General features: G+C 46.0%; 1 protein-coding gene across 1 annotated transcript in view; it reads right to left on the bottom strand.

The window, feature by feature from the left end:
- The window catches only part of LOC310744058 (uncharacterized protein), a gene marked incomplete at its 5' end in the record, with an annotated part of 173,477 nt that overhangs the window by 75,114 nt on the left and 72,809 nt on the right, over nucleotides 1–25,554 (bottom strand). The window contains 5 exons of the mRNA XM_083574801.1: nucleotides 1,259–1,303; nucleotides 6,756–6,809; nucleotides 9,351–9,386; nucleotides 11,441–11,503; nucleotides 11,601–11,681. Coding sequence (XP_083430927.1) covers nucleotides 1,259–1,303; nucleotides 6,756–6,809; nucleotides 9,351–9,386; nucleotides 11,441–11,503; nucleotides 11,601–11,681 — 279 coding nt within the window. The remainder of the gene's footprint in view (nucleotides 1–1,258; nucleotides 1,304–6,755; nucleotides 6,810–9,350; nucleotides 9,387–11,440; nucleotides 11,504–11,600; nucleotides 11,682–25,554) is intronic.

The following is a 25,554-nucleotide window of genomic DNA, read 5'->3' as shown; positions in this document are numbered from 1 at the left end:
CTGGGCCAGCAGGGGGATACTGTAGATAGTTATGCAAATAAGGGATCGAAAGTGACGTTCAGTGATTGGATGGTTTTAGAAAATTGTTACAGTTGCGTTGTAGTGGAGCTCTATATAAGCAGGCTGACAGAGCCCTTCAGTTCAGTTCTGTTATGGCCTCTGAATAAACAAGAGCTGTTTGAAGAATTGCTGTGTCATCTGATATGTTCACCCACAACTTAACAGAACACATGGCCCATCAGATGTTGCCAGACCCTTGACTGAAACTCTGGAAAGGTACTGCTAGTCTCAGTGAAGACAATAGTGAGCCACATGGGCCAATAGTTTGAGTCAGTATAATGCAGCCATGCAAAGCCACTTCTGCCCTGCAGAGGAGGTGGGATTGCGGCCGTCACAGCCCAGCCCCCGTGCAATTGGGGGAATCCCCAGCCGTGTCACTCCCTGGCCAGCCAATCGGCTGGCTCTGGGGGCGTGGCCTGCCCTATTTAATGCAGGCGCGGCCGGGGATCTCCCTCTTTTCCCAGCTGTTCCGGTTTTTCCCACCCTCCCGCCCTATAAGTTTTTCGTTCCTTGACCTTGCTATGGACCTCGGTTGGTCGCCATTGAGGGGCCTGGTAGGAATTTTTCCACTTGGCAAATTGGCACCAGCCACTTGGTTTTCGCTTACCTCGTAGCAAATCGTCACAACTTTCTTGGCATTGGCAGTTAGGCATTGGTATAACTCTGTAGTTGGAAGAGGGGAGGTAATGCCATCACTTGCCCCACATATTGAAGGGTCGTCTGATAAAGGATTCTGGGGGGCGTGGCCCTGTCCGAAACCTGTGGAGGTGAGGGCCTAAGGCACGCCCCCTATCGGTGACCCCGGGGGAGTTCCTAGTTGATGTGCATCAGCAGGACTCCCCCTACTGGTGGTTAACCCTTCCCGGACTTCAAGCGGACGGGCTGAAGCCAGATATAGTCGGTTAGGACCAATGCCTAAGCCAGTACCGCTCATCACCTGTAACCAATAAAGTTGTGGCCTTATTTAGCCCATTAACCTTAATAATTGTGTCATGTGTCTTTATTTCCACTGGGGGGGTGGGAACTCGCCACGCAAGGAGATCCACTAGGAAATGGGGGGTGGGGGTAAGGAATTGAAGGAAGCATCTAGAATCCTGAAATCCAGCTTTCCGTAGTAGTGCAACGTTTTGCCGCAAGCCCCAATTGTCTCACACGCACACATGTGCACAGATGTTGCAGCTCGTGCAAAGAAACTGACCTGTTCTCCTTTGCTGCCTTGGCTTCCAGGTGCCCCCTTTTCTCCCTGAAAAAAGAGAATTAAAGAGAAAAAGAAACCTCGTCGTTTCCAAGCACAGTCCAGCTATGTGGAATCTCACAGGAGCCTCTTGGAAAGCTGGCGTGATTGCGGCTGGATCTCTAAGAGCACGGTAGCAGATTTCCTCCTCCTCCTCCATTTGGAAAAGGCAACGTTCCTCCAGGAAGCAGAGGGCAAAAGGTAATGAAAAAATACCGTATTTTCAGCTCTATAAGACGCACTCCCCCCCTCCTAACAAGTAAGGGGAAATGTGTGGACACTGACACTGACAAACTGGAACGTGTCCAGAGGAGGGCAACCAAAATGGTCAAAGGCCTGCAAACGATGCCTTATGAGGAACGGCTAAGGGAGCTGGGCATGTTTAGCCTGGAGAAGAGGAGGTTAAGGGGTGATATGATAGCCATGTTCAAATATATAAAAGGATGTCACATAGAGGAGGGAGAAAGGTTGTTTTCTGCTGCTCCAGAGAAGCGGACACGGAGCAATGGATCCAAACTACAAGAAAGAAGATTCCACCTAAACATTAGGAAGAACTTCCTGACAGTAAGAGCTGTTTGACAGTGGAATTTGCTGCCAAGGAGTGTGGTGGAGTCTCCTTCTTTGGAGGTCTTTAAGCAAAGGCTTGACAACCATATGTCAGGAGTGCTCTGATGGTGTTTCCTGCTTGGCAGGGGGTTGGACTCGATGGCCCTTGTGGTCTCTTCCAACTCTATGATTCTATGTGTGTGCGCCTTATGGAGCGAATGCAGATGGGAGGCTCTGCTCAGCAGTCCCTTTAAAGAGCCGCATGGAGCATGTGTGCCTCTTCAGGGCTTTTCCCCGAGAAGGGCTGCCCTTCTCCCTCCTTGGTAAAAGCCCCCAAGAGCCGCACACACACTCTGCGCGCTCTTTATTTATTTATTTTTTAAATGATATTTATTACTTTTCCAACAATTTAAACACTACAAAACAAAATAAACAATACAATACAATACAAAAACACTACATAACATAACATAGAAACACTACATAACGCTAACACATTAAACTAACAAAACAAAATAAAAACAATTCAAAACACATCAAACAATTTCAATATCTTATCTTTCATTCACTTATTTCAACGACCTCCTCACACCTCCCTTTTCGTATTCCACTTCTGTTAATTGTTTCAGCAATTCCTTTCCATCTTCCTCTGTTTTCTATCCTATAATTATCTTAACATATTCTAACCTTATTTTTTCCTTTAACACTCTAATAATCTATTTATACTTAGTTCCTTATAGCATTTCTACTAAAGCCATATAACTTCATTTCCACATTTTTCTAACATTCATTAATTTTACAGTATTTCTGTAAATAGTCTTTAAACTTTTTCCAGTCTTCTTCCACCGACTCTTCTCCCTGGTCTCGGATTCTGCCAGTCATTTCCGCCAACTCTGCGCGCTCTTTAAAGGGAGCGCGGCTCTTGGGGGAGCCTTAGCTGCGTGCAGCCTCTCCTGGGCAGGTGATGAAGGTTCCCCTTGCCCGAGAGAGGCTGTGCAAGGCTGCGCAAGAAGCCAGGACAGCTAGCGGCATTGCAGGGATCCCGCTGGTTGAAATGGTTTCTTGTTTAGCCGCGTGAAGCCTCCGCAGGGCACCGGGAGCCTTCATCCCCGTGCCCTGCGGAGGCTTCATGGGGCTATCCAAAAGCCAGAACAGCAAGAGGGAGCGATACACAGCGCTCCCTCTTGCTGTTCTGGCTTCTGGCTTAGCCACGGGAAGCCTCCGCACGGCAGCGGGGAGCCTTCATCCCGCTGCCATGCGGAGGCTTCACATGGCTATCCCTGGCTTTTGCAGGAGATGCACGGCTCTGTCCCTTTCCCCCATCTCCCAGAAAAGCCCCCAAGAGCCGTGCTCCCTTTAAAGAGTGCACGGCTCTTGCGGGACGTTGGGGAAAAGCCAGGAGGCTTTGTAGGGATATCGCGGAGTGGGGAGTGGGGTCCGGAGGGAGCACACTTCCCCACCAGCAGGCAGCCACAATCTGCCTGCACGCATGACCTTGGGGTGCAGGGAAAATGCACCCCAAGAGCCAGTGTGATGTGTGAGAGCCAGTGTGGTGTAGTGGTTAAGAGTGGTAGATTCATAATCTGGGGAACCAGGTTCGTGTCTCCGCTCCTCCACATGCAGCTGCTGGGTGACCTTGGGCCAGTCACACTTCTCTGAAGTCTCTCAGCCCCACTCACCTCACAGAGTGTTTGTTGTGGGGGAGGAAGGGAAAGGAGAGTGTCAGCCGCTTTGAGACTCCTTTGGGTAGTGATAAAGCGGGATATCAAATCCAAACTCCTCCTCCCCCCAGACAAGCCACAGCTGTCTGTACATCGTTCCACCAATGTCTGACTTTTTGCGGTCTCAGAGTCAGCGGTGTCCTGTCTGTAACCCTTTCCCATGAGACTTTTGTCTCCTACGTCATACACTGTGCAAGGGGGAAATGACGCTGTGGAACAGGTGCCAAAATAGCTTCGTACCACCCGACGATTTCGGGACGGAAGATGTGTAAAGGTCACAGCCCAAAAATGTATTTGCCTAGCTTGCGTGTTTGTCTCAATAAAAGGAGGCTCCACAGGAATGGTGGGAGCTCGCTCGCTCGCTTCAGACCACCTGTGCGTAGCTCACATCATGATCAACACCTGTCTTGGGCCTTCACTTCAAGGCTTGCTTTCACTGAAGCCAGGAGGGCAAGAGGGATCGGTGCACACCGATTCCGCTTGATCTCCTGGCTTCAGAGATAGCCCCGCAAGGCCTCCTGAGCAAAGATGGAGGAGCGCTCCCTCTTAGCTCAGGAGGCTTTGCGTTGCTTTTTTATTTCTTGCTTTCCTCCCCTAAAAACTAGGTGTGTCTTATGGTCTGGTGCATCTAATAGAGCGAAAAATACGGTATATCAAGGCAGCAGGGCTTCCTTGCTGGTGGTTGTCCCTGGAATCTCACTGACTGCGCACAGGAGGAATTTGCAAGCCAATCCACGTTTTACAGGTGATTTGGGAACACAGGGAGATGCCCTGAAGGAGTGTCTCTCCACCCCCATTGTTCTGCCCGGTCGCTGAGGTCCAGCGCCGAGGGCCTTCTGGCGGTTCCCTCATTGTGAGAAGCAAAGCTACAGGGAACCAGGCAGAGTGCCTTCTCGGTGGTGGCGCCCGCCCTGTGGAACGCCCTCCCACCAGATGTCAAAGAGATAAACAACTACCTGACATTCAGAAGACATCTTGAGGCAGCCCTGCTCAGGGAAGTTTTAATGTGCGACATCTTAGTGTATTTCTGGTCTTTGTGGAAGCCGCCCAGAGTGGCTGGGGAAACCCTGTTCAGGGAAGTTTTAATGTGTGACATCTTAGTGTATTTTAATACTTTGTTGGAAGCCGCCCAGAGTGGCTGGGGAAACCCAGCCAGATGGGTGGGGTACAAATAAATTATTATTATTATTATTATTATTATTATTATTATTATTATTATGCCTTATCCTCCCTCAGACCATTGTTCCATCTAGCTCAGTACAGTGGTACCTCGGGTTACATATGCTTCAGGTTACATACGCTTCAGGTTACAGACTCCGCTAACCCAGAAATAGTACCTTGGGGTTAAGAACTTTGCTTCAGGATGAGAACGGAAATCGTGCTCCGGTGGCGCAGCAGCAGCAGGAGGCCCCATTAGCTAAAGTGGTGCTTCAGGTTAAGAACAGTTTCAGGTTAAGAACGGACCTCCGGAAGGAATTAAGTACTTAACCTGAGGTACCACTGTACTGGCTACACTGACTGGAAGCTACTCTCCAGGGTTTCAGAAAGGGTCTATTCCCAGTCTGACCTGGCGATATCGGGGATTGAACCTAGAACCTTCTCCATGCAAGACTGATGCTTTGCCACTGAGCTACGACCTTCCTGTGACTTCCCTGCCACTGTTCTTATTAGTGACATGGTCTCCCAAGAGACCATGTGGCCTGGCTGTGCTGTCAAGGGAGGGCCATCTATTAGGAACTATTAATGCTGGCTGTTGGCTCAAAGGTCCCCAAAGCGAAAGCGCTGCATGATTGACAATTGTCTTTGCGGTATAATAACGTCTGGAACCTTGTGATATCTGAGACAGTAACACGCAACTTAAAAGTCTCAGAAGCACCTGAAGACTCTGAATGTTTCTATGTTGGTTTTTTTTCCACCGGTGGAGGTTATTCTCTTATGCTACTGCAAAGGATCTGCAATAATGTGCAACGTTTGAACCTCATAATCCTGAATGAAATTGTTCTGTTCCATTGTTCAGCTGCACGCTTTGATGTATATCTTGGGATGCAATGGCCTTTTAGTAATTCTAGATTTTTATTTTTATTAATTAATTAATTATGCTTTATTAAAACTGTAGTTACATCCATACATCTAAGACATTTTATAGTCTGTAGATCAAACTCATCAAAATAAAAATTCCAACAAAGAAGTATATATCGTCATAAATTTAACTTCCTGTCCTTCTCAACATCTTTTCACTCTAATAAACCTATTACCTAAACTTATCAGCAAAATCATGATAAAATATTAATATGCATCTGTGTATATACATATATCTATTTAACCCATTTAACCTTTATTTGCAGAGCTTATTCAAAAGCTGCTACCGAACTCAGATTGCAACGCTTATATTTTTAAATTACTCTTTAGGGTTCCCAGTTAACTGGATAACTGGCCTTTTAGTTATTTAATAAAATGAGTATATATTTTTAAGAAAGGAGAGCAGAAAAGAGGAACCGTCTGGACCTGCTCCAGGCTGCAAAACAACAACAAAACCCTAAAGATGTAAATCAAATTTTGGACAGATTTCTGTGGATGTCAGATTCTGGCAAATCCCAATGAAAGAGGAGTTAATTTAGTGTGTTGAAATATACTCGGAGTCTAGTGTGGATTTCATGCTCTTTATTCAGCTCATAGTAGTGAGGAAGTTCTCACGAAATGTCTGCTTTATATGCATTATTTACACAGTGGGCCCCACATGATTGGCTAATTCCGGGATTCTCCTGTAGGCCAATCAGGTTGCGGATTCACTTCCACCTGGAGGTGGATTGGGTGGCTACTGCGGACCAATCAGACTGCTGCATTCTGGATCCTATTGTTCTAGGACCAATCAGACTGCTGCATTCTGGATCCTATTGTTCTAGGACCAATCAGACTGCTGCATTCTGGATCCTATTGTTCTAGGACCAATCAGACTGCTGCATTCTGGACCCTATTGTTCTAGGACCAATCAGACTGCTGCATTCTGAATCCTATTGTTCTAGGACCAATTAGACTGCTGCATTTTGGATCCTATTCAGCTCAGTACATAACATGTGTAGAGCTTGGAGAAGCAAGACACTGTCTCACTGTTTCATCAGCCAAAGAGGTTCGCCACCACAGCCACACAGCTTTTTATGTTTTGGCATCTATTGACAAGAAAAATATATGCAAACCTTTTGACCTTGAACTGGCAGGGAATCAGGATCCACCATGTCTGACCTTTGCTTCTAAAGAGAGAAAACCTTGTTAATTTTATATCTTTGGATTTTTAGATTTCATCTTATAACACTTTTCTTCCCCTGAGCTGTTGAGACAGTTTCGGGCCCCTCTCATAATACTAGAGCCCAATGGGGCCACCCAACCATGGGATGTGATCCATGAGAGGCAGTCAAATACAACATTCCTTGTTTTCCTAGAGTGGACATGCAAGGGGATGTTTGGTCCCACCAGTCAAAACTTCCTGTTCCTCCTGGGCTGGAGCATCCTTCCTTTTGCATGTGACTAAAGGTAGGCGTGACCTTACCTGTCCAGGTAACGAAAGGACGAGTCACAGAGCACACCTCTCTCTTTCTCACTTCCTTCTTCGTTTGACCAGCGTTCAGCTAGGACTGCTCTGCTAGCTCTCAGCTGGCAGAAGCACTGGGATTATTCCCCCATATGGGGTAGATCCACATGTACATATTTGTAACTAAGTTTGCCTTCAGGGATCCAACTGTGAACTGATGTAAGTAAACTTATTTTATTGACTTTGAATAAGATTGTGGCATCTTTATTCTTTTAAGAGGGATTCAAGGGAACTTACCAGGAACGTACAATTCAGTCTGAGACGGATTTAATTGTATAATAGTGAGAGGCTCACACGAGCCTGCAACCAGCTATCTGCTGTGCATATAAAAAGGGGGGATGTAACTCTGCTACATAAAGGAACTTGCCAGTGCAAGTTAGGAAGGATATTAATAAACAATATATCCTCTCCTGCCACCCTGAACATTCCCACACCAACAAAGCTGAATGCTACAAACAGGGGCATTTGGCCCAGTTTATACTTTATTATTATTATTAAAGATTTTCTTGTTTTACAGAAGTATGTGTAATGTCTCTCGCATTTTGTCCATGTAACATTTTTACAAATCAGTTTCATAAAATGCTGGAGAGGGTGCACCTCCATAGGCACATACCTCCACATGTGGTGGGAGTGCCCAAAAATCCAACTATTTGGCCCAGTTTATATACCTTAAGCCAGCCCACGCAAAACACACACACTGTCTACAATAGGTCGCCTTAATGCTGCAATTAGCGAATCACAACACTGGCCCCACCTTAGTAGGGATTGGCAGCCTGCCAGCTACTAACAATGTCATTGGAAGGTCATAACAGCCTGTACAGTGTAAGCAACTAACAAGCTAATATACTCAAACTTCAGTAGCTTTTCCATTATTTCCAAAAATTATACACTGCATGATTGCAAAAGGCCTCAAAGCAGTATCTGTGTAAATGGACACCATACATGTAACATGAGTACAGCCCAGAATATAAATTAAAAATATTATATTTCTTCACTGATTTTACTCACAGGACTTGCATATGTGTTATATATGTAACTTATAACAGTTATATAAAGGGACCCCTGACCATTAGGTCCAGTCGTGACCGACTCTGGGGTTGCGGCACTCATCTCGCTTTATTGGCCGAGGGAGCCGGCATACAGCTTCTGGGTCATGTGGCCAGCATGACTAAGCTGCTTCTGGCGAACCAGAGCAGCGCACAGAAACGCCGTTTACCTTCCCGCCAGAGCGGTACCTATTTATCTACTTGCACTTTGACGTGCTTTCGAACTGCTAGGTTGGCAGGAGAAGGGACTGAGCAACGGGAGCTCACCCCGTCGTGGGGATTCGAACCACTGACCTTCTGATCAGCAAGTCCTAGGCTCTGTGGTTTAACCCACAGCGCCACCCACATCCCTTAACAGTTATATAAGAACTGGCAAAAGAGCTTCTGCTGTAATGGTGAAATAAAAAAATTCCACATTGAGAAAAAACAACAACAACCCAAAGCTGAATGCTGGAAGATTCAGAGTAGACAGAAGAAAGTCCTTCACACAGCGCAGGCATGTCCAACAGGTAGATCGTGATCTACCAGTAGATCACTGGACGTCTGTTGTAGATCACTGGTAGATCACTGGCTCCCTCCAAAGAAGCTAAACTCCCCTACAAAAAGCTCAAAAACTTTGACCTGAACCCAAAAAAATTGGGGTAGATCACTGCCAGTTTTTAAATCTGTAAGTAGATCGCAGTTTCTTGGGAGTTGGCCGCCCCTGATAGTGCATAGCTAACCTATTGAATTCACTCCCCAAGCTATGATGGCATAGCTGTCAACGTTTCCCTTTTTTTAAAGGGAAATTCCCTGATTCCGAATAGGATTCCTTGCAAGAAAAGGGAAAGGTTGACAGCTATGAGTGATGGCCACCAACTTGGGATGACTTTAAAAGAGTATCAGACAAATTCATAGAGGACTGATTGTCTCTCGGACATACCCTATACCAGGAATCAGGGACGTCCCATCCCATTTCGCCGCCTGAGGCAGAAAGGGAAGCTGCCTTGCCCCTTGCCAAAGCCTCGCTTACTGCTCCATGCTTCTCTGGCAGCAGCAGCAGCAGGGGCAGGTGGGGCACAGGCTGGGGTGCCACCCCATGGGACTCTGCCACCCGAGGCGGCTGCAGGAATCACAGCTAAGAATTGAGAGTTACCTGCTGTTGCAAAAAGGGTTACCTTAATTCTCCTTGCTCCGTGAGGCCCAGGATAAGCCTTGAAAGAGAGGAGGGGAAAATCACATGTGCACAGGGAGGAATGGATGAGAAATCAAATTCTAGGCATATAAGGCTAGTGAGATCTGTCCGTTGAGGTTCTTGTCAGTTCCTCATTTTCCCAACCTTCAGTTTAGCTAACTGCATTTCCACATCAGGTTGCAATTTCTCTGTAAAGGAAGTACAGTGGTCCCTTGGTTCTCAAACTTAATCCGTTCCAGAAGTCCGGTCCAAAACCAAAGCGTTCCAAAACCAAGGCACGCTTTCCCACGGAAAGTAATGCAAAACGGATTAATCTGTTCCAAACTTTTAAAAAACAATCCCTAATACACCATTTTAACATGAATTTTACTATCTAACAGGACTATTGATCCATAAAATGAAAGCAATAAACAACAACAACAACAACAACAACAACAACAACAATAATGTATTATTATTATTTATACCTCACCCATCTGACAACAACAACAACAACAATTTGTTATTATTATTTATACCTCACCCATCTGGCTAGGCTTCCCCAGCCACTCTGGGCGGCTTCCAACCAAATATTAAAATACAGTAATACATCAAACTTTAAAAGCTTCCCTAAAGAGGGCTGCCTTCAGATATCTTCTAAAAGTTTGGTAGTTGTTGTTCTCATTGACATCTGGTGGGTGGGCATTCCACAGGGCGGGTGCCACTACCGAGAAGGCCCTCTGCCTGGTTCCCTGTAACTTGGCTTCTCACAGCGAGGGAACTGCCAGAAGCCCCTCGGCGCTGGACCTCAGCGTCCGGGTAGAACAATGTACTGCAGTCACACAATCAATCAATCAATCAATCAGTAGCTGAACTGGGTTCCACACAGTTCCACACACACACACACACACACACACACACACACACGAGCCACAAAAACAAAAATGCAAAATAAATAAATAGCAAAAACAGTCAGACCTCAGCATAAAAACGGAAGCGTGGCACTCAAATCAGAAGTGGAACACTCAAAACGGAACACGTTCGGCTTCCGAAAAGAGTTCGCAAACCAGAACGCTTACTTCCGGGTTTGCAGAGTTTGGGTTCCAAGTTGTTTGAGTACCACGGCATTTGAAAACCAAGGTACCACTGTAGTCCTTATGAGATTTCATGAGCAGAGCATCCCTCTCCTAATACACATTAACTGGCCATCCCAGTCTCTGCACGAGATTCCAAGGGGTTTTGGGCATTCAGCCAGGGTCTGTGTTCCTTCGGGGGAAATGAGGTACTGCAGAATCTGCAATATCTTTGAAATATGATTTATTTGTACATATTTACACCAGAAGCCTCCAATGGAGAGTGATTTCACAGAATTCACATCTCAGAAGGCGCTCATCCTTCATATGGGCACAAGATATAGGACATAATATACAATTTGAGGACTGGGAAAAATTGTGGAAAACAGATTTAAAATTTACAGATTGTTCCCTTCTGAAAGAAAATTACATGAAAATGATGTGTAGGTGGTATATAACACCAGTACAGATAGCAAAAATATATAAAACCGGCTCTAACATTTGTTGAAAATGTAAAGAAAAAGAAGGAAAATAAGGAACTTATTTATGTATGCTACAATAGTGGCAAGAGTCTTGATAGCACAAGGATGGAAGAATGAGGAAACCGCGACGAAAGAACAGTGGCAAGAGAAATTGATGAACTATGCAGAACTGGCTAAATTGACATACAAATTGCGAGACAATGACAAAGGTGACTTCAAAGAAGAATGGGAACTTTTCACAAATTATTTAAAAACACAACGAAATGAACTGGACTCCTTGGCAGGTTTTGAATAAACACACACAAATTTATGGTTGATAACACGATGGACAGATCTGTAAGGTTATATACAGTTTTATAATAAGCACAGAAAATATGTGCAGTGAAATCAGAGAGGAGCTGAGGGAAGCCCGGGGGGGGGGGAAAGGGGGGAGAAATTATGTAGGCGATTATATGGCTTGATAATTTGCTACGTGGAAATTGAGCAATAAAAAATATTTTTAGAAAATAGAAAAAAGGGGGGGACACACAATAACTCACCCCATAACTGGCATGGTGTTCCAACAGGGCTCCCCTAATTCCAAGCGCACCAGGAGAACGCACCTGCGCAGCCACAATAAAAAGTAAGTCACACGCTTTGCTTGTTTGCTAACAAAATCAACACCTCCTGGGGCTCAAGGGTAAAGAGGGGGGTCTTTACCTCAAGGCTCCGGGTCTCTGCCGCCCTTCGGACTCTGCCGCTGCTTCTGTCCTCGGGATCAGAAAGGCCGCCGACATTTTCCTGCTTGAAGGAAGACAGCGTTGGCCAAAAAGGAAAAAAAAAACCTGCACAGAAGTTCCCTGGATTACTTTGAATCCCTGTTTAATAATAAGCCCAGTATTTGAGTTTGAATCAATAAATTAATCAATAAGATGGATCAGGCCAATGGACCATCTAATCCATCGTCCTGTTCTCACAATGGCCAGCCAGATATCTGTGGAAACCCAAAAGCAGGATTCGAACACAGGAGCAACTCTCCCCTCCTGTGATAGATAGATAGATAATTTATTACAGTCAGAGACCAGCTTATAAAACACACTTGGGGTACAGTCACAGAAGGAAAACAAACAATTAAAACAATGTACAACAATAAATTTAAAATTTATAAATGCGATAAGCGTATAGACACTTAAAACTTTAAGATAAGATACCGCAGAGAGAGGGGACGCGGGTGGCGCTGTGGGTTAAACCACAGAGCCTAGGACTTGCCGATCAGAAAGTCGGCGGTTCGAATCCCTGTGACGGGTTGAGCTCCCGTTGCTCGGTCCCTGCTCCTGCCAACCTAGCAGTCCGAAAGCACATTGAAGTGCAAGTAGATAAATAGGTACCGATCCGGCGGGAAGGTAAGCGGCATTTCTGTACGCTGCTCTGGTTCGCCAGAAGTGGCTTAGTCATGCCTGCCACATGACCCGGAAGCTGTACGCCGGCTCCCTCAGCCAATAAAGCGAGATGAGCGCCGCAACCCCAGAGTCGTCCGAGACTCGATCTAATGGTCAGGGGTCCCTTTACCTTTACCTTACCGCAGAGAGGTGACCCAGAGTCTCCCATGGAACCGAGTCTGGGGATTTTCTTTACGGACTAGTTTGAGTTGGGAGATGGTCTGCGCCTACAGATCTGTACATAGAATCTGGTGACCATCCGGGTCATCTTCTGATCTTTGCCTAACAGGAAAAGGTCAATTTTTGCTTTTCCGGGAGGTCAGCAAGCCTCACCAGCAGGGGATCAATGGTCTCACAACGTGCCTCTTCATAAAAGGGACAAACAACTACCTGACATTCAGAAGACATCTTAAGGCAGCCCTGTTCAGGGAAGTTTTTAACGTGTGATATTTTACTGTATTTTTGGTTTCTATGGAAGCCGCCCAGAGTGGCTGGGGAGGCCCAGCCAGATGGGCAGGGTATAAATAATAAATTATTATTATTATTATTATTATTATTATTATTATTATTATTATTATCTAAAGAACAAGTGCTCTGGGCTTCCTATTTCCCCCAATGAACAGGCACAAAGTCTCTGAGCATATGGGAGTTTTTTTAAGGCTCCTTCCAGGACCGGCGAGAGCAGAGCAGAGCTTCTGGTGAGTGTAAAGGCCCTTCTTGCATTTTTAGATACGAGAAAGAAGAGAGATCTGTTAAGTTGTGGGTGGACATATCAGACGACACAGCGATTCTTCAAACAACTCTTGTTTATTCACAGGCCAGAACAGAACTGAACTGAAGGGTTCAGCCAGCCTGCTTATATAGAGCTCCACTACAACGCAACTGTAACACTTTCTGTAACTATCCAATCACCGAACGTCACTTTCAATCCCTTATTTGCATATGTGGACCTGAGTGAAAACTATCTACAGTATCCCCCTGCTGGCCCAGGGTGAGAACTATCGGGATTCAAGCCTTAGTCAGAGGAATTGGCCACTCTCCAGGTGCCCGGCTTGGATTCCTTGTTGATCTCCCCCGTCAGCGGCTCCCGGCAAGACAAGGCGAGATCTCTTATCGGCAATCCTTCTCAAACGTGAGAAGAACACAACCACTCCCCCCTGCCATCCCCAGGGAGGGGAGAGAGACAGACAGAAATGTATTTACATGCCTTTATTTCTGTCTTTCCAGCAGTGCAGAGAAAACGTGTCTGCACTCTCTCAACACCAACAGCAGAGAGGGAATAACTCCTCCCATGTACTTCCAGTACAGGGTCATGTGACACTCTGAGCTAACATCCGGCGCTCAGTGCACATAATAGACTGTCCCTTGTTCCCACGGTACAGTCCCAAAACATCAACATCCTGTTTGGCTTTCCAGCCATCTGGAGCACTCAGCCAGCATTGCTCCTTTTCGTAACATCCTCCCCCAAAAGAATCAATGCGTGTTGCGGCAAGCAAAGCGTGATCCAGAGAAGAAAACAAACAGTTGTTATACACATAACACTCCCCTGTTGTTTCAGTTCCACCCTCGGAACTACCTGCCACTGGTTTCCCCAGTGTACCTCTCTGGTTGTCTGGCTTCCAAGGAATGAGTGCATTTGCATTACCTTGGCTAGCAACTCTCTGTTGTGTCTTTGTCTCTGACTTAGACACAGCTCCAACCTGTCCTCGGTTGTGTACAACAGCAACACATGCAACAGCTAAGTTAGCAAACTCTTTTGAGTACCTTTTGGGTGGTTCACCCTTTGTAACTCTCTCAGACCTGCGTAAGAGGTGCTGATCCTCTTTGCTCACTGGTTCAGTCTCAGGACTCTTAGGAGAACCAGTTCCAATAGTAAACAGTGGTTCATCCTTCACCTGTGAAGGTCTATCCATTGTGTGAGATTTCCTCTCAATGACTGTGACAACAGAGCTCTCTGAGCTATCACTGTCGCTCTCAGTACCACTGTAATCTGTAAAATCATCATCATCATCTGAATTGTCCTCTGTGGGAAATGTGTGTTCTATCACTCTCTCCTGTTCAGGAGCACTCTCTAGAAATTTTGTGAGAATCACCTGACCAGATTCAGACAAAATTACTCTGTAGAGACCCTTTTCATATCCCACAAAAATGCATCTGGCATTCTTTACTCCACCTGGAGCTTCTGTCTTCACATGGGACCCAAAAACCTTGAAATGGGCAACAGAAGGTTTTCTCTGGAACAGTTTCTCAAAAGGAGAACTTCCCAACTCTTTTAAAACCTTTCTCAACCACGTATAACAATACGACATTAGCGACTCCGCCCACAACTCATGTGGCAGATGTGAACTAAGCAATTGCGCATTCATCCCCTTTTGCAATTCTTTGTTCACCCGTACACAGACACCCCTGTTCCACGCTTCTGCTGAAACAGCAACCTTGTGTCTTATCCCCTTCTTTTGCAGGAACTCTTGAAAATCCTGTAAAAGAAAAATTTGCTTCTCATCTGTGAAAAGACAATCAATGTTAGCATCATGCATATTTTTAACCTTGTCACAAAACTCCTGAAACCTTTCCAAGGCTTCCTGTGGCCTCTTTAACACATAAATCCAGACAAAGTTAGAGAAATGATCCACACACACAAGATAAAATCTTGCATTGCCTCTAGATGGTTCTAGAGGACCAATTACATCAGCATACACCCGCTGAAACGCTCTGTCGACCCTGGCCATCTTCTTGGCGCTCGTTTTGGTCACACCTGCAAGAGAAATCAAGTTAGACTCAGAATTACATTCCATGTAATCACTTTGGTCAAAAGTCAACAAATACAGTCCATCTTTCTCTGGCAGAAAGATACAACTCTCCATCTTTGAAGATCTTGCAGCTCTCGGCATCATAGGACAGTTTCAGTCCTTTCTTTGCAATCTGCGAAACACTCAGCAGATTGAACTTCAATTCAGGAACCAAGTAAACATTGTGTATAGTCAGGTTCAGACTCTTAAGATACACAGTTCCAATCCCGGTCGCGTCCAGCTCCTGACCGTTGGCTTGTTTCACAGCGAAGCTTTGCTTCTTAAACGTTGAAAAGAGCCCTTTGTGTGGGGACATATGACAAGTACAGCCCGTATCGATTATAAACGAGTTTCCAACATCAGGCGTTGTTCCTTTCGCCATCATGGCCTTTGCAGGTTCCACCGAAGACTTGGTATGACCTTTGCCTGTTGCCTCAGGCTTTGCTGAGCGGCCCTTAGCTCCTTTAGGCTGGCGTGGCTTCTTGCAGTTCCGCTGAAGATGCCCAGCCTGTCCACAATTGTAACATCGGACAACGTTCAAAGTTACAGCATTCTCTCCAGTAGCAACATCAGTGGGGGAATTAGAACTCCGTTCCTCCCTCCCCCTGTCCTTGACTTCCAGAGCAGCAAGGCGGTCGTGTTCATTCAAAACAACGGCACACACCCTCTCCGCGGTCAAATCTTGCGCCGGAAAGGAACCAAGCTGACTGGCAACGGTTTTGTAAGTCCGATTTAAGCTGTTTATCATCATGAAGCAGAACACTTCCTCCTGTAGACGGAAATTGCGTTCCACCATCTGTTGGCGCAGATATTTCATTTCCGTCAGGTGCGCTTGAACATCTCCATCAGGCGCAAGCCTCAGATTGGTCAGCTTCTCAAAATACAGCAACGCTGAAGAACCAGCATCCCTCTGATGTGTTCTACGCAGCGTTTCCCAAATCTCTTGCGCGTATTCCAAATCCTGAATATGCACAAGTTGATCATCCGAGACACACAGAATTATAGCCGTCTTGGCCCTCACATTCTGTGATTCCCAACCTCGCGTTGGTGCTTGAGGGATGGGGTTCTCAATCACCCCAAAAATCCTCTGATTCTGAAGCAGGGCCTTCATCTTTACAGACCAAGATGAATAATTGTCATTAGTCAGGGGAGGCGGGTAAAGCAAGCCTCCCCCCTTCTTGGCATCCATTTTGAATCCAAGTCTCAGCTCTCACTCTCGAGCCTGTAAAATCCAAAAGTCTTTTCTGGGCTGTTTACTGCCTCTCTGGCAGGCAAAATGCAAGCTGTCTCAAAGTCCTTGCAAAGAAGCGAAGACAAAACAACTTTCGCTTTCCCAGGCTCTCACTGAGCCAGCCCCACGTGTCAGTAACTTTCCACTGTACTGACTGTCGTTGCCTAGCAACCGTGCATACCTTTCGTCAGATAGGATTTCTTATCTAGCCACAAGTATTCCTGGTATGCAAGCCTTTGTTCTCAGAGCTGTTTTTCCAAACGCAGCTCCTGTGAACCAGAGAATAAATCAATCTGCGTTCACACTTTCAGCCCGAAATTCAGCATACCTTTTTGGGGCTCCGATGCTTGGAAAAAACCCCCTCTCGGTGTCCAGCCGTCTGTTCAGCTTCTGGCTGCAATGCAGACGTTATCTTCTTTCCGTGGTGCAGAGGATGGCACACGATCCATCAACCTCTCACCTCTCATGCTGATTCCCCTGGATCAGATAACCACCGGCGTCTGCTACCAGTTATCGGGATTCAAGCCTTAGTCAGAGGAATTGGCCACTCTCCAGGTGCCCGGCTTGGATTCCTTGTTGATCTCCCCCGTCAGCGGCTCCCGGCAAGACAAGGCGAGATCTCTTATCGGCGATCCTTCTCAAACGTGAGAAGAACACAACCACTCCCCCCTGCCATCCCCAGGGAGGGGAGAGAGACAGACAGAAATGTATTTACATGCCTTTATTTCTGTCTTTCCAGCAGTGCAGAGAAAACGTGTCTGCACTCTCTCAACACCAACAGCAGAGAGGGAATAACTCCTCCCATGTACTTCCAGTACAGGGTCATGTGACACTCTGAGCTAACATCCGGTGCTCAGTGCACATAATAGACTGTCCCTTATTCCCACGGTACAGTCCCAAAACATCAACATCCTGTTTGGCTTTCCAGCCATCTGGAGCACTCAGCCAGCATTGCTCCTTTTCGTAACAAGAACTTCAGTACATAACAATATCCTCCCTCTTGTTGTTTCCAGCAATTGAAGCGTTCCTGCCTCTGACTGCGCATTGCAGGCAGTTGGACAATAATAATAATACTAATAATTTTATTATTTGTACACCGCCCATCTGACTGGGTTGCCCTAGCTACTCTGGGCAGCTTCCAGCATATGCAACAGTATAATAAAACAAGGACAATATGACCTTGGGGTCCCTTCCAACTGCAATTCTGTGACTCTATGACTCATTATGTGGCAGCTTCCTATGTTCCTATGAACTAAACTGGGAGACCAGTAGCATCTGCTATGTTGGCCAAAAACCCCAGTTTCAATCCCTGGCATCTGCAGAATATGTCTGGAATAGACTTGTTACGTACTGAAGTTCTCACCCTGGGCCAGCAGGGGGATACTGTAGATAGTTTTCACTCAGGTCCACATATGCAAATAAGGAATTGAAAGTGATGTTCAGTGATTGGCTAGTTACAGAAAGTTGTTACTGTTGCGTTGTACTGGAGCTCTATATAAGCAGGCTGACTGAACCCTTCAGTTCAGTTCTGTTCTGGCCTGTGAATAAACAAGAGCTGTTTGAAGAATCGCTGTGTCGTCTGATATGTTCACCCAACAACTTAACAAGACTCCCATCCTAAAGCTCTGGGGAACTGCTGCCCCCAGTCACTGTGAACAAGACTGAGCGAGGCATGCGAAAAATATCAACTTCTCGTGTTCCTATGTCAAGGTGAGAGATAACCATGAAACAATGGCCGTGCAGGCTATGAACGAGGGAGATGATCTACCTGACCATTGCAGTAATTTTTAGAGGGCTGGTGTCAAGGATTGGCTGGGTGGGTAAGAGTGGTGGGTGCCACACACCCAAGAGCAGGGGTCAGCAAACTTTTTCAGCAGGGGGCCGGTCCACTGTCCCTCAGACCTTGTGGGGGTCCGGACTATATTTTGAAAATAAAAATAAAAATGAACAAATTCCTATGCCCCACAAATAACCCAGAGATGCATTTTAAATAAAAGTACACATTCCACTCATGTAAAAACACGCTGATTCCCAGTCCGTCTGTGCGCCAGATTTAGTAGGTGATTGGGCCGGCTCTGGCTCCCAGGGCTTAGTTTGCCTAACCATGCCCAAGAGTGCCCCCAGGAGGGAGGACAGAAGAAAAAGAAAAAGAGGAAGAGGAAGAGGAAGAGGAAAGAAGAAGAAGAAGAAGAAGAAGAAGAAGAAGAAGAAGAAGAAGAAGAAGAAGAAGATTTTTATTGGTGTTAGACGCCCTGAGCTCGGCTCTGGCTGGGGAGAGCAGGGTATATATATATATTAAAAAATATTATTATGATTTGTTATGTACTGAGTTGAATAGGATCCAAAATGCAGCAGTCTGATTGGTCCTAGAACAATAGGACCCAGAATGCAGCAGTCTGATTGGTTCTAGAACAATAGGATTCAGAATGCAGCAGTCTGATTGGTCCTAGAACAATAGGACCCAGAATGCAGTAGTCTGATTGGTCCACAGGAGCCACCCAATCCAGCTCCAGGTGGAAGTGAATTCCCAACCTGATTGGCCTACAGGAGAATCCCGGAATTAGCCAATCACGTGGGGCCCATTGTGTAAATAATGTATATAAAGCAGACATTCTGGGGGAACTTCCATTCCTCCTCACCACTATGAGCTGAATAAAGAGCATGAAATCCACTCTCAACTCTGAGTATATTTCATTATTATTATTATTAGTAGTAGTAGTAGTAGTAGTAGTAGTAGTAGTATATTGTGGGGGGGCGGGGGGATCCAGAGTGAGAGGTTAGAGGCGAAAGGCATGGCCAGTGGTCAGTTTCAGCAATGTTTCCAGCTCATAGCTGCCAACGTTTCCCTTTTCTTGAGAGGAATCCTATTCAGAATAAGGGAATTTCCCTTTAAAAAAGGGAAATGTTGACAGCTATGTTCCAGCTGAATGAGGCGAGCCAGAGGAACTCGGCCGTGTTGTGACTTTCTGTGAATAAAAGCCAAGTGCATTTCGTGACTCACGTTCTCTCCTGACCTGTGGATGACCTGTGTTCGCCCTAGAGCTCCTTGACCCCTGGCTTGCCTGATTTCAAATGTCCCTACCAAATCACAAAGTTGGAAGCTTGTGAATGGGATGTCTTTATAAATTACACGGAAAAAGAAGCCTTCCAGAGCATCACTTGGCTTAACATAGATTAAATCCCACTGGCAATCAGACTGTTTCTCCAAGATTTAAAATCCAGATACACTTATTGGGGGGGGGGGGAATTGATTTACTAAGTACGTTCATGGTGTTGTAGACAAAATCTGCCCATTTCCCCTTATAGGGTATCCAAGAGCCCATATAGAGTCCTTACATAGGTTCCCTATTGGTAGGAGAAAATAACAGAGGGCAACCAGAGAATATTGAGAAGCAAAGCAGCTAGTAAGCCTGATCTTTATTGATCTGTTGCAACAGGGTGCTCCCCCCACAAGCAGGAAAGGAGGAGGACCCAGAACAAAGGTGTGCCTGCCCTTATATAGAAACTTTAAATTCCCTGCCCTGGAGATCCAGACCACCCCCCCATACATCATACATACATCACAGAAGGGGTGTAACCCAAGACCACCACCCTCAGATACATCATACCTACATCACAGAAAAGGCGGTCTACAGCAGAAATCTGAGTGCATTGTTTATCTCATCTGACAGGTTACCTGTTAATGCTAACTTGATTGGATACCCTGGGGAGCCTGGCCAGTCTTTTGTAATGAAAAATACTTAGTTCCTGAGCCAGGTCACAGTCTCACCCTATTCAAACACCCTTAAGACAGGATTTGTGAAGGAAAAGACAATGGGGAGGCTTTTCCATTTTCCTTTGACCTTGCAGAGAAAACATTTGGTCAGTTTGGGAATCAAAAATAGTTTCAGGTCTGTCTTCCTGTGCTGATCTATGTACATGCTTGGTCGGTACATTTATGAACATTTAACATATATCTAAGACTTTAAAATTCTTAGCACAATGGTTAGCAGAAAGTCATAATTTGAATTAAGGAGCTGTGTAAAGAAGGCTCGTATTCCCTATATAGAAGTTAATTTGAAAATATTTGTTTTTTGAAGTTAGTTATCTATTTTTTGTTTTTATTCCTTTTCTGTTTTCTTTCCTTTCCTTTTCCTTTTATTTGTTTATAATGGATGTATCTACATGTTTGTAATAAAGACATTTTAAAAAAAATAGCATGGAAAAAAACGAAGTTGGAAGCTTGCTTTTGGAAAAACAAGCAAACCCGTTTTCAGTTCACAGCATCGTGCGCCAGCTGTCAGATACTGCCAAACTCCACACCACGGGACAGCCAAACATCCCAGCTGTGAGTCGGTCCTCTTGGTGGATATTGCAAATAGTCTTTAAGTTCTCAGCCTCCCCAAACTTAGCCTCTCTCTACTGTGCTTTCGGTGTGATGTGATGGGAAGCAAACAGAGCAAGAGGAAGGGGCATGTTACAAAACCATCCTTTGCGCTAACCCTCCGTTCCACAGGTGGCAAGCAATTTCAGCAAGCAGCATGAGAAGCTATCCATCAGGTCCCGCATTCGGAACGGGGATTTGTGGCTAGATGGGGGCAGGGGAATGATTCATCAAACGCTTAAAGCATTAAGCGAAATATAGACGCAAGGGAGGAAGGAGGAGCTGGAGTGGAACAGAAGTTGGATACTGCCTTGTTCGTTCAAGTTCAGAGGATGCAAAACTCTGGCAAGTTTTGAGGGACACAGAGCAGAGAGGGGGTTTTGCCACCCTGAGAGGCTGTGTCACACAATCCCAAGACACGCATAACGTTTAACCTTTAATTTTGACGAGGGCTGGTTTTCAACATCGTTATATATCACCAGCTAAACATTTCTTTTTTCTCTTTTAAAATAATTTTTATTAGTATTTTCCACACAGCAACAACATGAAAAATATCGAAAAATAACAATACACAAAACACAAAAACCAACATTCAGGGGGGAAACACAAATCCATATCTTACAAGTTAACAATATAAACACTAAAAAGAAAAACAAACATTGTCTTCCAGAATAGAAGTTTAAAAGGGGAAGTAAATGTACTTTTAGTATTTTCATTATTGTAATAGTTATCATTATTTCGTATTGGTAGAAGGCAATGTTAATTTAGGCTTCTTTGTTTTGCTGTCTGTATAATTTTTTTAAGCCAATAAAAAAAGAAGAAGAAGAGTTTGCTGGATCAGGCCAATGGCCCATCTAGTCCAGCATCCTGCTCTCACAGGGGCCAAAAAGATGCCCTAATGTGATGCCCACAGGTAAAGGTAAAGGTAAAGGAACCCCTGACCAGTCCCGGACGACTCTGGGGTTGCGCCGCTCATCTCGCTTTATTGGCCGAGGGAGCTGGCGTACAGCCTCCGGTCATGTGGCCAGCATGACTAAGCCACTTCCGGCGAACCAGAGCAGTGCATGGAAACGCCGTTTACCTTCCCGCCAAAGCGGTACCTATTTATCTACTTGCACTTTGTTCTGCTTTTGAACTGCTAGGTTGGCAGCAGCAGGGACCGAGCAACGGTCGCGGGGATTCGAACCGCCGAACTTGTGATCAGCGAGTCCTAGGCTCTGTGGTTTAACCCACAGTGCCACCCACGTCCCTCGTGAAGCCCACAAGCCGGATGCAATCACAAGAGCCCTTTTCCCTCCTGCAGTTTTCAGCAACTGGTATTCAGAAGAATTTCCTGCACTGTGCAGGATTATCTCCTGTGCAGTTTCTTTAGCGCAGTGGTTCCCAAACTTTTTCGAACCTCAGCCACCTTGGTTCCATGATGAACCCCGTAGAAGGGATCGCCCGACCTATTTCCTCTCTCTTATATTATTACAGACTCTACCAAAGTCCTCTCTAAACTGCTCTATAGCCCCCCGGTTCCAATTAAAACCGGCTGTTAATGAAAGCGTGCTACTTAGCTGCAATTCACCCACCTTAGCATTGCTAGCGAGTGGCTGTGGGGTTATTTAAACGCCTCCGGAATGGGAAGCAAGGGAAGAGGAGGAGGTGGAGGGGCTTCGCAGTTGGTTCAGATCAACTGCTCCCTCTTGAAGGCAACGGGAGTTTTTTAATAGCTGACGGCAGGCAAGGGCATCGTTGCAAAGAGAGATTGAATCATGTTCCTGGCTTGCCAAGCGTTCTCAGTCAGAGCAAAACGGCACCTCGGCAAAGCTTTTTGCAAAGGAAATAGCTTTGCCGAAGGAGGAATTTGAAGGTTTCTAGTAGCAGGGGAACTGAAATATACTCGGAGTCGAGAGTGGATTTCATGCTCTTTATTCAGCTCATAGTGGTGAGGAGGAATGGAAGTTCCCCCAGAATGTCTGCTTTATATACATTATTTACACAATGGGCTGCACGTGATTGGCTAATTCCGGGATTCTCCTGTAGGCCAATCAGGTTGCGGATTCACTTCCACCTGGAGCTGGATTGGGTGGCTTCTGTGGACCAATCACACTGCTGCATTCTGAATCCTATTCAACTCAGTACATAGCAGGAACTTAGAGGCAAAACTCTTCATCTAGCCCTCTGTATTCTCCCATGGCAACACGTCCCACAGAATGATCCCTTCCTGTGAGGTCATGCCTCTTGCTTGCCTGAACTCTGGATGGAAAGAGGTGTGGGGTGGGTGTGGGGGTTTCTAAACTTCATTCATGAGCAACTCCAGCATTTTGGAACCCACTTGCCCCAAACTACTGCAAAAGTATGGAGTGAATTGAGCACTGTTGGGTTTGGGGAAATACCTACGGCCCACGGTTTGAGTATCAATTACTCTGGTTGAGGGGCAGAACACGGCGTGTGGTTCGCAGCACAAAACAAGCACAAATATCTGGCATCGGTTTGGAGGGTATCCAAACTGTCCGGGTTACGCATTAATGAAGCTTGAGAAATAGCCTACTGTATGAGCCTTACCCTTTGCTCCTCCCACTTTGCCTCTGGCCACGCCCACCACTGACATGCAGTCCATCGAAATAATAATAATAATAGCTATGGTTTTCCCAGTACAGTGGTACCTCAGGTTACATACGCTTCAGGTTACAGACTCCGCTAACCCAGAAATAATGCTTCAAGGTTAAGAATTTTGCTTCAGGATGAGAACAGAAATAGGGCTCCAGCAGCGCGGTGGCAGCAGGAGGCCCCGTTATCTAAAGTGGTGCTTCAGGTTAAGAACAGTTTCAGGTTACCTCCGGACCTCCGGAACGAATTAAGTACTTAATCCAAGGTACCAGTGTAGTGACGTATGGAAGTGAGAGCTGGACCATAAAGAAGGCTGATCGCCGAAGAATGGATGCTTTTGAATTCTGGTGCTGGAGGAGACTCTTGAGAGTCCCATGGACTGCAAGAAGACCAAACCTATCCATTCTGAAGGAAATCAGCCCTGAGGGCTCACTGGAAGGACAGATCCTGAAGCTGAGGCTCCAAGACTTTGGCCACCTCATGAGAAGAGAAAACTCCCTGGAAAAGACCCTGATGTTGGGAAAGATGGAGGGCACAAGGAGAAGGGGACGACAGAGGACGAGATGGTGGGACAGTGTTCTCGAAGCTACCAGCATGAGTTTGACCCAACTGCAGGAGGCAGTGGAAGACAGGAGTGCCTGGCGTGCTCTGGTCCAGGGGGTCACGAAGAGTCGGACATGACTAAATGACTAAACAACAACTCAGAAGAAAGCCGCACTGAGTTCAGTGGGCCTTACTCCAAGGTAAGGGTGTGGGGGGCTATAGTGTTTTATCCAGGTGACAAGATCAAAGGATTGGCACCAGCCAACACCCAGATGCAAGGAGCAGAGAGCAGGTCTCCATTTCTAAAACAGACATGTCTACATTTGTTCAGCTATGAAGCATAGTGCCAGTGTGGTATGGCGGTTACAGCATCGACCCGGGACTTGGAAGGCCCGGGTTCAAATCCCCATTCAGCTACAAAGCCCTTGGGCCAGTCGCTGTCTCTCCGCCTAACCTACCTCACAGGGTTGTTGTGAGGATCAAAGTGGAGAGGCAGACAAGTGTGTATGCCACCTTGGAGGAAATGTAAGGAACAGATAAATGTGGATGGGGTCTACTTTTACCGCTAAAGCTAAGCACTTTGTGGCTTAGGGCCCTCATATTTATGAGACCACCTCTCCTGGTCTGCCCCGCAGAGGACCTTAAGGTCCATGAATAATCATAGTTTAGAGGTCCCGGGCCCTAAGGAAGTCAGATTATCCTCCACCAGGGCCAGGGCCTTCTCAGTGGTGGCTCCAACCTGGTGGAATGCTCTGTCCTATGAGACCTGGAGGATTTAACTTCCTTCCGCAGGGCCTGTAAGACAGAGCTATTCCACCTGGCTTTCAATTTGAGCTTAGCCTGATCTTTTATTTCCCTTCCTTTCCTTTCCTTTCCCCCCCTCCCCCTCCCCTTTTAATGAAGATTACCTGCTCTGAGATCCCACAGCTAATTCTCCCTGGTCTCCTCGCTGGCCCAAATAGGACTAATTTAGCCAGCTAGCCCTGTCTAATGTTTATTGGATGGATTTACCCCTTAAATTGATTTTTGAATTCTGAATTTATTGTTTTTCACGTTTTATACTGTATTTTATGCTGTTGTGTTTTTTTGTTGTTGCATCAATTAAGTGTTTTGAATTTGTTGTTAGCCACCCTGTGCCCAGTTTTCTCAACCGGGAAAGGCGGGGTATAAATACAAATTTATTTATTTATTTAAAGGGAGGAGGGAATATGGGAGTAAAACCTGCCTCCTGCTTATCTCCCCTTGCACTGCTATCTCAAACGTCTGCACTGAAATCAACGAGCAGAGCTAACATGGTCCCACAGCCGTTGCGGGAATTCTGCAAATATAGAGGCCCCTTTTGAAAAGGAAGAATCCAGCTGGTCTGAATTGTGTGGGCTGGCTGCCCTCTGCTGGATGCTGCTGTCAGAGCCAAAGGAAACAGAAAGAGCTGCTTCTGTGGATGTTTGCAGATTGAGAAATCTCTCCCAAGAGAGGCCAGACAGACTCCATCTTTGAACCTGCGACCTTCTGCATGCAATGCAATACTGAGCTGTGTCCCTTCTTGTGCTTTAAAATAGGCTCTGATCTACACAGAGGTCAACCCAGAGCATGCTTCTTGGTTACCAATCCAAGGGTCAGTGGTAACATGCACAGAAGCCATTTGGCGCATCACCACCGTCCCAGAATACCTTCCGAGCACACAAGGGCAACCCAAGAGAGCCAGTGTGGTGTA

Source organism: Podarcis filfolensis, assembly GCF_964270895.1.
Source record: "Podarcis filfolensis genome assembly, chromosome: 10".
Lineage (NCBI taxonomy): Eukaryota > Metazoa > Chordata > Lepidosauria > Squamata > Lacertidae > Podarcis > Podarcis filfolensis.
Note: the sequence above shows the minus strand (reverse complement) of the source record. Positions and strands in the feature narration are given on the sequence as shown.